This window comes from Cheilinus undulatus, linkage group 17 (assembly GCF_018320785.1).
Source record: "Cheilinus undulatus linkage group 17, ASM1832078v1, whole genome shotgun sequence".
NCBI lineage: Eukaryota > Metazoa > Chordata > Actinopteri > Labriformes > Labridae > Cheilinus > Cheilinus undulatus.
Genome location: NC_054881.1, coordinates 5088495 through 5103330, shown reverse-complemented (window position 1 = coordinate 5103330; position 14836 = coordinate 5088495). Strand labels below are relative to the sequence as shown.

General features: G+C 40.0%; 1 protein-coding gene across 1 annotated transcript in view; it reads left to right on the top strand.

Moving 5' to 3' along the window:
• Positions 1-14836, top strand: part of rasgrf2a (Ras protein-specific guanine nucleotide-releasing factor 2a) — a 54560-nt gene that overhangs the window by 32245 nt on the left and 7479 nt on the right. Inside the window, exons 7-19 of the mRNA XM_041810309.1 lie at positions 2542-2735; positions 2817-2926; positions 3006-3124; positions 3209-3372; positions 4738-4804; positions 4899-5035; positions 5132-5214; positions 5776-6024; positions 8203-8295; positions 8379-8887; positions 13280-13405; positions 13503-13592; positions 13770-13876. Coding sequence (XP_041666243.1) covers positions 2542-2735; positions 2817-2926; positions 3006-3124; positions 3209-3372; positions 4738-4804; positions 4899-5035; positions 5132-5214; positions 5776-6024; positions 8203-8295; positions 8379-8887; positions 13280-13405; positions 13503-13592; positions 13770-13876 — 2048 coding nt within the window. The remainder of the gene's footprint in view (positions 1-2541; positions 2736-2816; positions 2927-3005; positions 3125-3208; positions 3373-4737; positions 4805-4898; positions 5036-5131; positions 5215-5775; positions 6025-8202; positions 8296-8378; positions 8888-13279; positions 13406-13502; positions 13593-13769; positions 13877-14836) is intronic.

Below are 14836 nucleotides of genomic sequence, written 5' to 3'. Positions count from 1 at the left end.
TTTCTCCCCCTTTTTGCCACTTTTCTCTCAGTGTTTGCCACTTTTTGACCATTTTTGCCACATTTTTTGTCACTTTTTCAACTTTTTTCGAAACTTTTATCCTGCTTTTTACAATTTTTTGCCTCTTTTTGCCACTTCTCGCCCATTTAAGATGCCTTTTCAATTGACTGTCACTTTTTGTCCATTTCCCCACCTTTTTAGTCCCCTTTCACTTATTTTACAGCTGGTGTTAGGGCTGCATCACAGAGAGGCTCACACATGGAGAATTTTAAAATTTGAGTTCTCTTCTATTTTTTATACGCACCACGAGTGGTTATCTGTCCATCTAGACAAGAAAAAGATAAATACAGAGCCATATTTACCTTCTTGTAGCAAATATTTATGTCCACATCCGCAGAATATGTTTGAAATCTGTTTCTTTATGAACCAGATGAAGGCCATGAGCTGAAATGTGTCTGTTTAATAAAGCTGTTTCCCAAACTTCTGCTCTTTATGAAGCTTTCGGTTTCCACACGGTTCAGGTAAAGGTAAACACAGTACAAAAGCGCTTCCGGTTTACGCTTTTCAAAGTAAAAATCCACTTTAGCATTTATTTGGAGAAACTTCCTTTGTATGCACATAATGCTTTTATTTTGAAAAGCTAATGTCATGCTTCTGCTAAACACTGAATCCAGTCATTTGTAGGGAGTTTTATTGAGGTAAAACTAAGGTGGAATGACAGCTTTGACAGCAAGGAGATAAAACAAACATGCAGCAAACTGGTGTCTGGTATGAATGCTGTTTTGGCAGCAACAGCTGCAAGCAGAAAAACCGTCTGAAACACGGTTATGGCATAGGAATGGAGAGGAGCGCTCATAGGGAGGGCCGTGGAACTGTGACGTCACAGTACCCGCACGGACCAAAACATCACGGCCTCCTAGTGAGTTTATGAGCTCAGATTTACTCAGAATGCAGATATCTAGTGAGTTTTTTAGTTCCACATACATTTGAGAGATAAAAATATCTTTTCAGCAAGATGAACTTGTCTTATCATGCAGGGTTTCTTTTAATGGCAAAACGCAGCCTTAATGACTGAAATTGACGGAGAGTGGCCAATATAATAATAATACATTTATTTGTATAGGACTTTTAAAAACATGAGTTTACAAAGTGCTTTGACATGTACAGAAGCAAGTAGAAAAACAAAGCAACAAACCCAAACAGTAGACAAGAAGACAGAACGTGACATGCAGACAACATCAACAGAATCCAAAAACTTAAAGAAACTAACCAAAAATATGGATGAGATAGTAATTCATCAACAATAATATACATCAAAACCTAGACGTCATGTGATGCCATGCAAACTAAGACATCACAGATATCAGTCAGAGTGCAGACATGAAACCATACTACACAACTAAGACATCAACAGGAGGCAGGCAAGACAGACATCAAGTACCATAAAACGATAGGAACCCAGCAAGAAGCAATGAAGACATGAAAGCAATAAAGTGAGGAAGACAGTAATGAAAACAGCCAACAGGCAAGGAGATAAAATGAGGTTGACAGGGAGTAAAGGGGAGATTAAGAGGTGAGATTAAAATAGGCTAAAAGCAGCAAAAAAAGATTAAAAGTGGCAAAAAAAATAGTTAAAATGGGTGAAAAGGGGTAAAATTGACAAAAATGACAAAAACTGGCTGAAAAGTGACTAAAATGAGGAGAAAAAAGGCAGAAATGCATGTGAAGTGAAAAAAAATTAGTTATAGATGGAAAAAGCGGCAAAAACATGGCAAAAAAATGGACTAAAGTGGCAAAAAGATGGGAAATCTCAATCTCAATGATTTTTTATCTGGTTAAATAAAGGTAAGATAAAAAAGATAATTTAAAGCAGAAAAAAAGGATCAAAAGTGGCAAAAACAGGGTGAAAATTTTCAAATAAGGGCAATGGAAATTTACAGACAAAAACTAAAGGTTGAGAATTAAGTTTAATCGTTAGAGCCTGCTATGTAATTGTAAGAAACAAACTGAATAATGTGACTTTCCATGGATAATTTCTGAGGTCAAATTTTCCCTTTTTAAGGTTTCCTGGGGGAATAATATTTCTAATTGAGAAATAAAAGAATCACATGTGACTCAAGAGCCACTCGTTGAGTATCACTGCTTTATTCACACAATGCTTTATTCTGTTAAAGATATTATAGTATTGCATTCACTTGAGCACTACCATCAATAAATAAATTTTTTCACTGTTTTAGTTGAAGTTTTCTCACTGAATGGAGCACTAAAATACCAAACAAATAAAACCCCACTCACATCCTCAGCTGTAACAGTTCCAAGCATTGATACAACAAAGGCTATAGCAGCTGAAACCCCAGACTAATTTAACCCCTGGTTATACTGATAATATTCGTCTTACTTGTTTAGAACTGCATGGACAAATTCCTGTTTTGAGATTATATTACGGATTTTCTTACACTTAATGTAGGATCAGGATCCTCTTTCCTCTTGTGTTTTTCTTAACTGTTCTTGATACATCCCTGTGGTTTCTTCCCCACCCAGCTGACCTGTTTGACATCCTTCTGCCCATGCTGAACATCTACCAGGAGTTTGTGAGGAACCACCAGTACAGTCTGCAGGTTTTAGCAAACTGCAAACAGAACCGAGACTTCGACAAGCTGCTGAAACAGTACGAGTCCAATGCGGCATGTGAGGGCCGCATGCTGGAGACCTTCCTCACCTACCCCATGTTCCAGGTACAGTTTGCTCTCCTTATGCATTAAGGATTAAAAAGAACAGGTAATGTGGATGAATTTAGAGTGTTTTGTGTGTTTTAGATTCCTCGGTACATCATCACCCTCCATGAGCTGCTGGCTCACACTCCTCATGAACATGTGGAGAGAAAGAGTCTGGAGTTTGCCAAATCCAAACTGGAGGAGCTCTCAAAGTCAGTGTGAAAGTTTTTAGAGACTTTTAAAGTAATATATGGTGGTAAAGATGCTCATCATGATTGCTTTTATCATCAGGATGATGCACGATGAAGTGAGCGACACAGAGAACATCAGGAAGAACCTCGCCATCGAGCGGATGATCGTTGAAGGCTGTGACATTTTACTAGACACCAGTCAGACCTTCGTCAGACAAGGTGGGCATCCTCTGCAGAGCGTGGACTTTTAGGTTAATAAGTGATCTAGCTTTCTCACCTTCCCCTCACTGCATCTTCGTCCAGGTTCTCTGATCCAGCTGCCATCCAGCAGCGAGCGTGGCGTGCTCAGTAAGGTCCGGCTAGGCTCCCTCTCTCTGAGGAAGGAGGGAGAGCGACAGTGCTTCCTGTTCACCAAACACTTCCTCATCTGCACACGGACGTCTGGAGGGAAACTTCACCTCCTTAAGGTCAGCATCACCTTTGAACACTCAAAATACAAAAACATGAATAAACTGTCCTAATAAGGTGTTTGGAAACATTTTTGTAGATCTCTGTTTCTGAGGCACTTTCTCCTCACTGCTCCTTTAGTGATTCAACATGGCCAGCCCCGGTTTTGTGATGCTACTTTTAAAGTCCCTGTATAGAGATTAAAATTCTTATTAGAATAATTGTGTGACAGGCGTCTGTGTTATAAACCACCAGCCCAGCTACAACTGTGGAAATTTAGTTTTTATGCACTTTTTGATGTGCTTTTGTCATGTTGCCATATTTAAAAGGGAGACTATGAATTAAAAGTGCATATTTTCCATCAAATTGATCCGTATGGATTCAAAATTTTTTATTTCCGGCTGCTTTCTGGGCGCCAAACATGGCTGGCCCAGCTACATTTCTCGATTTTAGAATTTTGACCAGTTAAATTTGTAATTGAATATCCCTGGTTTAGACCTTGGTAGTTTCTTGTGTTTTTTGTGATATAATTCTGTTTCTGTGTGCAGAGTAAAATAATGTAAGCATCCAAAATAAAACTAGGATGTTTGGGTAAGCTGTGTTCAAGATTCCTTGCTCTTTTTTACAGCACTTGGTAAATACTGAAATTTCCATGGGGAGGTTAATAAAATTTTTCCTCATCTGTATCAGTGTTAATTTTGGCAGCTATTTTTAACTTTAGTCTTAGTCTTTGAGTGAAATATCTTTTAGTTTTAGTCACATTTTAGTCATTTCTACCCTTTTTAGTTTTAGTCTAGTTTTAGTCGACGAAAACTCAAAACATTTTAGTCTAGTTTTAGTCCATTAAAAATCCTCACATTTTAGTCTTTACTTTTAGTCCAGGCATTCATTCTCTTGCCTAAATCTGAAACCAGATCATGGTGTTGTGCTCTCTGCAGCCTGCCAAACCTGGGGTCCCTGCTTTCTACAGCTGAGAGGCAGAATAGATACAGATGCATTGTTTTTGACAGATTTACCACCAGTGGAGAAATAACCCTGGATTTTAAATGTCTGAAGAGAACTACATTACATTTTAGTGTAGTTTTACTCATCTTGATGAAAACTAAACTTAGTTTTTGTCAGTTTTAGTCATCACAGATCTATTTTTGTTAGTCTTTGTCTATTTTTTGTCATGAAAAAAAGGCTGTTGATGAACATTTTTAGTCATAGTTTTAGTCAATGAAGTTAACACTGATCTGTAAATTGTAAAAGGGTTTTAAAAGTGTTGAATTTAACGTCAGATTTTCTGTATATACCCTGCTCTTGAATGCTGGAAAAACATGTTCCTGAAATTATTCCTTTTTTATTCTTTTAATAATTTATTTTCTGATTTTCACTCTAAACAGCAAGGAGGAACGTTGTCTCTGATTGAGTGTACTCTGATTGAAGAGCTGGACATCAGCGATGAAGACTGTGAGTGTCACACTCTTATTAACCTAGATTAATGTACTCTTTAGCATTAAAACTTCTGATAAATGAGTCTTGGTCTTTGTTTTGAACATTTTAGACAACGCTGCGGGTCAGGGCTTCAACCATCTGCAGTTTAAGATTGTGGTGGAGTCTCCTGACGGTCAGTCCTTCTCCGTCGTCCTCCTCGCTCCTTCACGGCAGGAAAAGGCGGCCTGGACCAGCGACATCAGCCAGGTGAGACTGACTGTTTTAAAGCTATTGGAGCTAATGTGAATATAGGGATCATTTAGTCATTTTATGGGAATGATGCGTCTTTTCTCTGTGTTTCAGTGCATCGATAACATCCGCTGTAACGGCCTGATGACCAGCGTGTTTGAGGAGAACTCCAAAGTGTCTGTGCCACACATGATCAAGTAAGAAAACGGTAGCTTTTTACAGGCTGTAGGTTTGTCTTGCATGTAAAAGATTTTAGGATTTTGCAAATTTAAGAATCATAGGAGGCATTTAGAAATCAAAACCTTTGGCAATTCTACAGCCAGAACATTGGCAGCTTAGAATTAGAGCAAAAGGCACTTGGGGAAAAATGCCAAAAGATATTTTTTCTATATTTTTTTTTTTTGCACCTTTTTGTAGCTTTTAAAACATTATAAAAGTTCATCCTGTAACTTGAAACATCATAATTGTCTTTTTGAAGCCTGATAAGTCTTCACTAAACCACCCCTTACACTCATCCTACCCCTCACATAGTTTGTCCATGTCTATGTGTTCCTGTAAAGCGTCCTTGGGTTTCTTGAAAGGCGCTATATAAATTCAAGATATTATTATTATTATTATTATTATGATAAAAATTCCCAAACTAGAAAAGTGTCTTCAAATGCACTTCATCCTCCTGTTTGTTCAACAAAAACTAGAAAAATTCAAATATTGCTGCCTGTATCTTTGTGATTTGACATGAAAATGTTCGTCTTTCCCAGGTCTGATGCCAGACTGCACAAAGACGATGTGGACATTTGCTTCAGTAAGACACTGAACTCCTGTAAGGTCCCTCAGATCCGATATGCCAGCGTGGAGCGGCTCCTGGAGCGGCTCACAGACCTGAGATTCCTCTCCATAGACTTCCTGAACACGTTCCTCCACACGTACAGGATCTTCACCACGGCCGCCGTGGTCATAGACAAGCTGGCTGACATCTATAAGAAGCCGTTTACCTCCATACCTGTCAGGTAAACGTCTCTGCTGTGTGGAAGTTTTAAACCTTTGTCCTGTTCACATTTGGTGGAGTATAACTAATGGGTGGTGAAAGTTTGGACTGAGTCCAGTCGGTTAGCTCAGCCAGCGAACAGAAATGGACTGTAATGGTTTTTATTCCCTAGAGGCAAATGTACCCGATCAAACACGTCCATTAAAAGGATTCTTTTGACAGTGACAGACTGACTGACAGCCTCACAGAGAGAGGCCTTCTATTAAACCAGAAACGACCTTTTCACTGACGGAAAAGCGGACTGTGTCAAACACGAGGCCCGTGGTCATACCCGGCCCGCAGGATTAGATCATGTTTTTATCGTAACTGTCCCACCGGGACGAGGTCTGCAGATTTCCTCCAGTGTAAAAATGTAAACTTAACCTTGAGGATTTCAAATATCCTTGTGAAGTCATAGAAATTAGAAAAAGTAAAAATTTGAAAAAATCAAATAAAAAGTCAGGAATTACAGGAAAGAACTGAATTTCTGTTTTTATTTCATTTTATAGATTTTTGCATCTCACAATTATGACTTAAACTTGAAATTTTGACTTTTTATTTCATATTTTGAACTTTTGGATACTGAATTTAAAATTTAAGTCTTACTTTTACATTTTAACCTCATAATTACGGAATTTGTCTAAAGTTTGTGACCTTCTAACTCTAACCTTGCCTAACCTTCATTATTTTACCCTTAAGATTTAAATATTAAAATTTTTCTCATATTCTTAACTCTTAAACTCATTATTTGAATTTTATCCAATATTTTAACCCTTTTAAACTCATGATTTTAAATTTAACCTCATATTTTGACCCTTTTTCATGTGATTTTGAATTTTATCTCATATTTTAATCTTTCATATTTGAAATTTAAAAACTTTATGTCATGTTTTACGTTATAAAATCATAATTTTACATTATATCGCCTATTTCAATCTTTTTTCATTTGTGATTTAGAATTTTATTTAATATTTTAACCTTTCAGACTCAAAATGTAAAATTTTATGTCATTTTTTACCTTGTAAAGCCACGATTTTGAATTTTATCTCATATTTTTATCTTAAAAAGCCATGATTTTGAATTATATCCCATATTTTGACCTTTTTTTTCCACATGTGATGTTGAATCTTATCTCATGTTTTACCCTTTCAAACTTTTAATTTTGAATTATATTTCATATTTTTACCCTTTTAAACTCATGATTTTGAGTTTTATCTCATATTTTTTACCTTATAAACTCATGATTGTGATTTTTTAGCATATTTTACCCTTTCAGACTCAAAATTCAAAATTTTATGTCATATTTTGACCTATTTTCACACGTGATTTTGAATTTTAACTCATATTTTGACCTTTTAAACTCATGGTTTTAAATTATGTTGCATATTTTTACCATTTAAACTCATGATTTTGAATTTTTACTCATATTTTTGCCTTTTAGACTCAAAATTTAAAATATACATATGTATAATTTTGACCTTTTAAAGTAGCGATTTTGAATTTTATCTCATTTTTTTTTACCTTTTAAATTCATGATTTTAACTTTCTTTCTCCTATTTGCCTTCTGAAAACATTATTTTGACTTTGTTTTTGTTTTGACCTTTTGAAGTACTAAATTTGTCATTTTACTTTTTTAATCTCAAAATCCTTTAGCATCATTGCTAAGTTTTTTCCCCATCATTTATAACTGGTGAAAATGAGGTTGACAGTCTCTGGTTAAATGTTGACCCTGTCAGGCTCTCGGGTTAGACCTAAATTCAGAATCCGGCCCCTGCTGTGATTGAGTTTGACACCCCTGGTCTAGCACAAGACCTCATGGCCCCAAACAATCTGTGGATGTCAACAGGAAATATTTTACTTGTATGTACTTAATTAATCGATAAAGCTCAGGCTGTAAATAGTTCTAGAAACATAGTGACCACTGTGCACAGATTCATCGTCTTTATGTAGGATCTGTAAGTGTTTAAAACCCTGGTTTAAAACACTGAAGTTACCTTTAAATGTGTTTGTACATTTTCATCATCATCATCATCATCTTCCTCCTCTCATGTGAATGTCTGCCTTCAGTTCATTCTCTCCATCATTCATCTCCACATGTTCTGTTCTTCTCATTCTCCATCACCAACTCCTTTTTCCATCCATCACCCTGTCACTGTCCCAGGATCGAGCAGCACTCATGTGACCGTCTGTCCATCATGTCCCTCTGTCCCGACTACAGTCTGAAGATCACACAGCTGGCTCTGGACCAGTCAAAGTAAAAACGCATGACAGGACTATTTTACTTTATCACAGCACGGGTCAGACACAGATCTGCTGATCTTCTTCGTCTTCTTTCAGATCATTGGAGCTCTTCTTCGCCACCAATCAAGGCTCATGGGCGACGGACCCTCTCAACAACAAATCTCCTCGTCTGTGTCGAAAGTTCTCCTCTCCTCCTCCCCTCTCCATCCCCTCTCGCACCTCCTCCCCTGTCCACTCACGTAAGCTCTCCCTCAGCTCTCCTATCGGGGGTAAAGCAGGAGTCATGGACCTCTCCACCACCCCTTCCTCCTCCGCCGCCAACTCCCCGACCTCCAGCCACAGCCCCTCCATCTCCTCTCCTCCCCCAGGCTCCACCAGGCCCCCTTCTGGCTTCTGCTCCCCTCCGCCCACCGCCAAGCGCTCCCCCAGCCTCCCGCAGGCCTCCGGGGTGTCCTCGCCGCCCCCCATCCTCACCAAGGCCCCTCTGGACCTGAGCCGCGGCCCCAGCTCCCCCGAGCTGAGCCCCGCCGCGGGGGAGGACGTCAGCGGGGAGCTGCCTCGCCTCGACGCCTTCTGTGGGAAGCTGAGGCGGAGCATCCGCAGGGGTATGAAGCTGGAACACAACAGCACATGATTCACACTCTGACAGACTCACACGAGCTGCAGCACACGAGTGGGCTCACAAATGCACACAAATACACTCAGAGTGTTGTGTGAGTTACAACCCCTGTTCCAAAAAAGTTGGGGCGCTGTTTGAAAGCAGAATGCATTGATTTTAACTTCTCATAAACCAATATTTTATTCATAATAGAACATGAACAACATATCACATGTTGAAACTGAGACATTTTACCATCTTATGATAAATATTAGCTCATTTTGAATTTGAATGCATCTCAAAAAAGTAGGGACAGGGCCATGTTTGTCATTGTGTAGCATCCCATCTTTTAACAACAGTCTGTAAACGTCTGGGGGCCAGTTGCTGGAGTTTTGGGAGAGGAATGTTGTCCCATTCTTGTCAGATGTTGGATTCTTGCTGCAAATGTTGGTAAAAGGTCTGGACTGTAAGCAGGCCAGTTCAGCACCAGGATTCTTTTCCTGTGAAGCCATGCTGTTGTAATGGATGTGGTATTTGGTTTAGCATCATCTTGCTGAAATATTCAAGGCCCTCTCTAAAAGAGACGTTGTCTGGATGGAAGCATATGTTGCTCTGAAACCTCTCTTTACTTCTCAGCATTGATAGTTTCTTTCCAGATGTGCTGCCCACGCCATAGGCACTAATGCAACCCCATATCATCAGAGATGCAGGCTTTAGAGCTGAGGCAGGATAGCAAGCTGGATGCTCCCTCTCCTCTTTAATTTGCAGGATATGGCATCCATGTTTTCCTGAAAAATATTCAAAATTTCATACATGTGACCACAGAGCAGTTTTCCATTTTGCCTCAGTCCATGTTAAATGAGCTTTGGCTTAGGGAAGACAGTAGTGTTTCTGGATCCTGTTCACATATGACTGTTTGGTTTGTTTTTTTTTTACATCCAGCTTTAACTGTCATTTGTGGATGGCATGACCAACTGTGTTGACAGACAGTGATTTCTGGAAGTGTTCCTGAGCCCATGCCGTGATTTCCAGTCCAGAATCATGCCTGTTTTTAATGCAGTGGCCCCTGAGGGCCCCAAGATCACCAGCATCCCGTGACTTTCGGCCTTGTCTCTTGCTCACAGAGATTTTTCCAGATTTTCTGAATCATTTTCATGAAAATTTCCAAAGTTTTTAGACAGTTTGTCACAGTACATCTGCCCATTTTTACTTCTGAAAGACTCTGCCTCTCTAAAATGCTCCTTTTATATCCAGTCATGTTACTCACCTGTTGTCAGTTAACCTATTTAGTTGTAAAACGCTCTTACTTTTCCAGCCCTTTGTTCCTCCCATTCCTACTTTTTAGAGAAATGTTGCTGCCATCAAATATTGTCACTAAAATAGTACAATGTCTCAGTTTCAACTTCTGATATGTTCTTTATGTTCTATTGTGATTCAAATGTGGGTTTATGAGGCTTGCAAACCATTGCATTCTGTTTTTATTCACATTTTAAATAGCACCCCAACTTTTTTGGAAATTGCGTTGTAATCAGGCCTGATGCATGATCCTACTTATGACATTTGGTGGTGATTGAAAGAAACAGTGTAGTTACATGCACAACACACTTTAAAACTTGTTTTTATCTTTTAATGCATGCCATGCTTGAGTGTTTGTTTGCAGAGTCAGATTTAAGAGGAGGCAAACGCAGAGTTTAGTCACTCCTCTGACACTCCAAACAGCCTGAAATTAGACTAATTTAAAACTTTATTTGCACCAGAATGTGACACATCCCTGACAGTGTCCTTCCATCCCAAACAGACGAGGGAGAAAGAGACATAAATGGGTCAGCGTTACCCAACGGAGGAATCATCGTGCTCTTAGATCACCATCTGGCTCCAGCTGACAGCTTGTTCACTATAAAAACAGCAGCAGAGCACGAGGTCAGAGAAATCTCTGACAACAAAGTGAGGAGGAGAAAAAGGAAATGAAGAGATAAATAGAGCTCTTACACAGCAGACAGAGGCATATTGAAGGGCTGAATTTGGAAACACTCCAATAAGACCCAAAATACAACAGCCTGGGAGTCAGCAGGCCAGAGATACACATAAATAGCATGGCTGAGTTATGTATGCTCATTCAGAGCAGAGATGGTGAATTAGTTTGGCTGTGCAAAATATTTTTAATCCTAGCCTCATTGCCTGTAGAGTTTTAAAAATACAGAAATCATATGTATGCAAACAGACTGAGAAGAAATTATAGGTGTGTTTAGGCCCAAATCTGAGGCTGAGGTAATGCATAGATGTGGCGAGTAAGCTTCCTGAGGGCGCCACCTGGTGGGAAGGAGGATTGACACAACCCCAGCCATGCTCTGGATGTCCTTGCTAATATGAAAGGGACATGGGAAAATAATCCACACCTTTAGGGTAGAGAAAGGTGTGGCTGTGGCGGGTAAACACAGCAAAGGGTACCATCCGGACAGATATTGGGGTTGCTATGAGCTCCTGGTTTTGCTGTGGATGTCCCAAGGGCCCAGAAAACCCTCCAGCGGTATTTGGGTGTTTTACCAGGGGTGAAGAGGCCCTGACAGAAGAGATGCCGTTGAGCTTGACTGTGAATAACACGTGTGTTGACATGTGTTGAGCTTGACTCTGAACGACCTCCAACCCACTTTTAACAGCTTTTCTTCCTCATTTTAGAAATTAAATCATGGAACCAAACTTTCAGTTTGACTAAATAAAAAACGTTATGGAGAGCAGTCTTCATTTTACAGAGTCCTCTATTCAAACCAAGAAGTATGCACAGAGGTGGGCAGAACTGAAGAGCTCTATTCTCCACACAGCTTACATTCTTAGAATTTAATAGAGCCCCCTGGTGGTGGAATTTACATACTGCGCGTTCTAGACCCACATCAACTCAGATTCTCGGTGATCCCTCCTGAGTATCAGCGTCGAGTCAACACATTAGACAGGCTACAGGTAGCAGAAAAAACAGGACATGAATAGTAATTGAATTAGTGAATCAGAGGCTCTCAACTGGTTGAGCCTCAGGACCCAACACTAAATTCTCAATGAGACTGGCAACTCATTTTTTGAGAGTGGTGTGGCTGCAGACCATTCATCTCTGATGGCCCCTCTCTCAGACCGTTCGTCTGAACACTGTATATTTCAGAATGGAAATACAAGCTAAAACCTTTAAAATTAAATCTGATTTAACTTTCGTTAAGGGTTAGAGTTTGGGTTAAGCTAACGGTTAGGATACCAAAGTTAAAAGTCAAAAACCTGAACAACATGATCACAAAACGATAAAGTCGAGTAAACAGTCTGATACAAGATAAAAGCTCGTCTGTCATGTAAGCATTCTGAAGAAGCAAGTGTAGCTATGTAAACTGCATTAGCTACGTAGAAAACAGGGCTAATGTAGCCCTGTAGCTAACGTAGCTAGAGCTAAGCTTGCAAGGCAGTTACATTTTTAAGATATCCATGTAGGTAAATTAGTTTTAGCTATGTTTGCTAAAGCTTACTTCCCTAATGCAAACTTAGCTACACTGATGTAGAAATGTTAATTTCCCATCCAGCATAGCTGTGTTAGCTTTAGCTAAAGCTAACAAAGCATAACAGAAAGAAGCTTGTCCTTCATGAAAACATTCTAAAGAAGCAAGTGTAAGCTATGCAAGCTATTCAGATAACATAGCTACATAGCTAATGTTGCCCTACAGCTAACAAAGCCGTGTAGCTAACATAGCTAAAGCTAAGCTCTCAAGGCAGCTACATGAGCTAAATTTTTACATTGTCTACTTAGCTCAGTTAGTATTGTGTGTGCGAAAGCTTTCTTCGCTAAGGCTAACTTAGCTACATTGACTTATGTAGTCATGTTAATTACCTAGCCAGCGTAGCTGTGGTAGGTTTAGCTAAAGCTAACAGAGCTAAAGCCAGCCACCATTCATGTATCTACTTCTAAAACAGGTCTAAACATAATTTAATAATACATTAAAAAGCCAATTCTGAACTGGAAATGCGTTGTACTGGCGTCTCAGATGAATGGTCTGCATCCAGCTGTCTTGCCATTTTTAAAAAATGTTTCAACCGTTCCAATTCATTTTATGAAACTTTGACCTTAGAGACCACCAAAAATACGACTGAACAAATAAACAAGACAAAAGAAACCTGTTATTACATGAGCCCTGTAAGGACACGCTTGCATACATTTATTTTTACCGCATTTTCCAGTGAATTTTTCTAATTTCTTAAGGATTCCCGTTATCTTGGAAAAACAGCCCTGTCTTCTGAGAACAAGATATATATAAGCTAAAATCTTAATAAACAATCACATTTACTCCTGATCTACTCCTTGTCCAAAGTTCTGTGACAACCCGGTTTTCACACAACATTTGAGTTTTGAATCTTTTTCTCTCTCTTTCAGCCGTCCTTGAGTCCGTTTCTCTGGATAAATTCATCCCTGAAGCTCCGGCCAGCACCGAGGCGGGTGACATGTCTCCCTGCCGCTCCCCTTCAACGCCACGACACCTCCGCTACAGAACGTCAGGAGGTACGGCATGTCCCAACACTCGCAGACAAACACAACAACATGTGCAGAGAGCAGGCGTTTCTGATTCTTATTATTTCATGCCTCTGGTTCTTCTCAGTCACGGCGGGGGAGAACTCTCGCTGCACCATGTCGCCTGCTTCTGCTTTCGCGATCGCCACAGCTGCTGCCGGCCACAGCAGCTCGCAGGGTGAGTACGGCAAGACATGAAGGTCAAAAAACACCCAAACTGAAGGAGGGAACTGCTGTTATATGACACTTAAACTCCTGATAGCAGTTAAGATGACTTTGGGAGAGTAAGTTAACAGTCAGAAAAACGTCAGACTTTTTAAACTGTTATATTAATGTCCCGTTTTGTGTCTCGCAGGCTTTAGTAACTCTGAGAAAGCCTGCGACAAAGAGTTCATCATCAGGAGAGCTGCTACCAACAGAGTCCTCAACGTGCTACGACACTGGGTTTCCAAGCACTCTCAGGTGAGTCCATAACCTTACAAATATATAGTGTAATGGGTTCTTAGCTGCAGATATCTGTTTATAGAGAGAAATGAACATTAAAAGACCATTAATGGGAGCTGGTTTATCATTAGATCAACTTCAGCCTGTTTATAGGTTGTTTGCAGATGACATAGTGTTAAAAGAACTCAAGAACGGGGGGACAGGATGTGATTTCTGTGGAGATAAACGAGGAGTATAAGGACACCTGTGTCGAGAAGGTCCAGTCGTTGGTTAGAAGGATTCCTGGCTACCTTTACACCACGAAGACAAAAGAACACTCCAAGCAACTCAGGGAAAAGGTTATTGAAAAGTCTACGTCAGGGGATGAATGCAAAACAACATTTCCAAGTCTCTGAACATCCCCCAGAGCTCAGTTAAATCCATCATCAAGAAATGGCTGGAACATGGCTCATGTGTAAATCTGCCTAGATCAGACCATTACAAACTGAGTGAGCGTGCAAGAAGGAGACTGGTGAGAGAGGCCACCAAGACACCTGTGACTACTCTGAAGGAGTTCCAAGCTTCAGCAGCTGAGATGGGAGAGACTCTGCAGACAACAACTGTTGGCTGGGTGTTTCACCAGTCAGGGCTTTATGGGAGAGTGGCAAAGAGAAAGACACTGTTGAAGAAAACTCAGATTAAATCTGGACTAGAGTTCACCAGAAGGCATGTGGGAGACTCCATGGTTAAGAGGGAGAAAGTTCTTTGGTCTGATGAGACCAGAATGGAGCATTTTGACCATCAGACAAGATGGCAAACACTGCACATCCCCACAAACCCACCACCCCCACTGTGAAGCATGGTGGTGGCAGCATCATGCTGTGGGGATGCAGCTCAGCAGATGGCCCTGAAAGGCTTACAAAGGTAGAGAGTAGAGAGGGAGATTTATGTTCCAGTAATGACCCAAAGCATACAGAGAAAGCTACACAGAAATGGTTT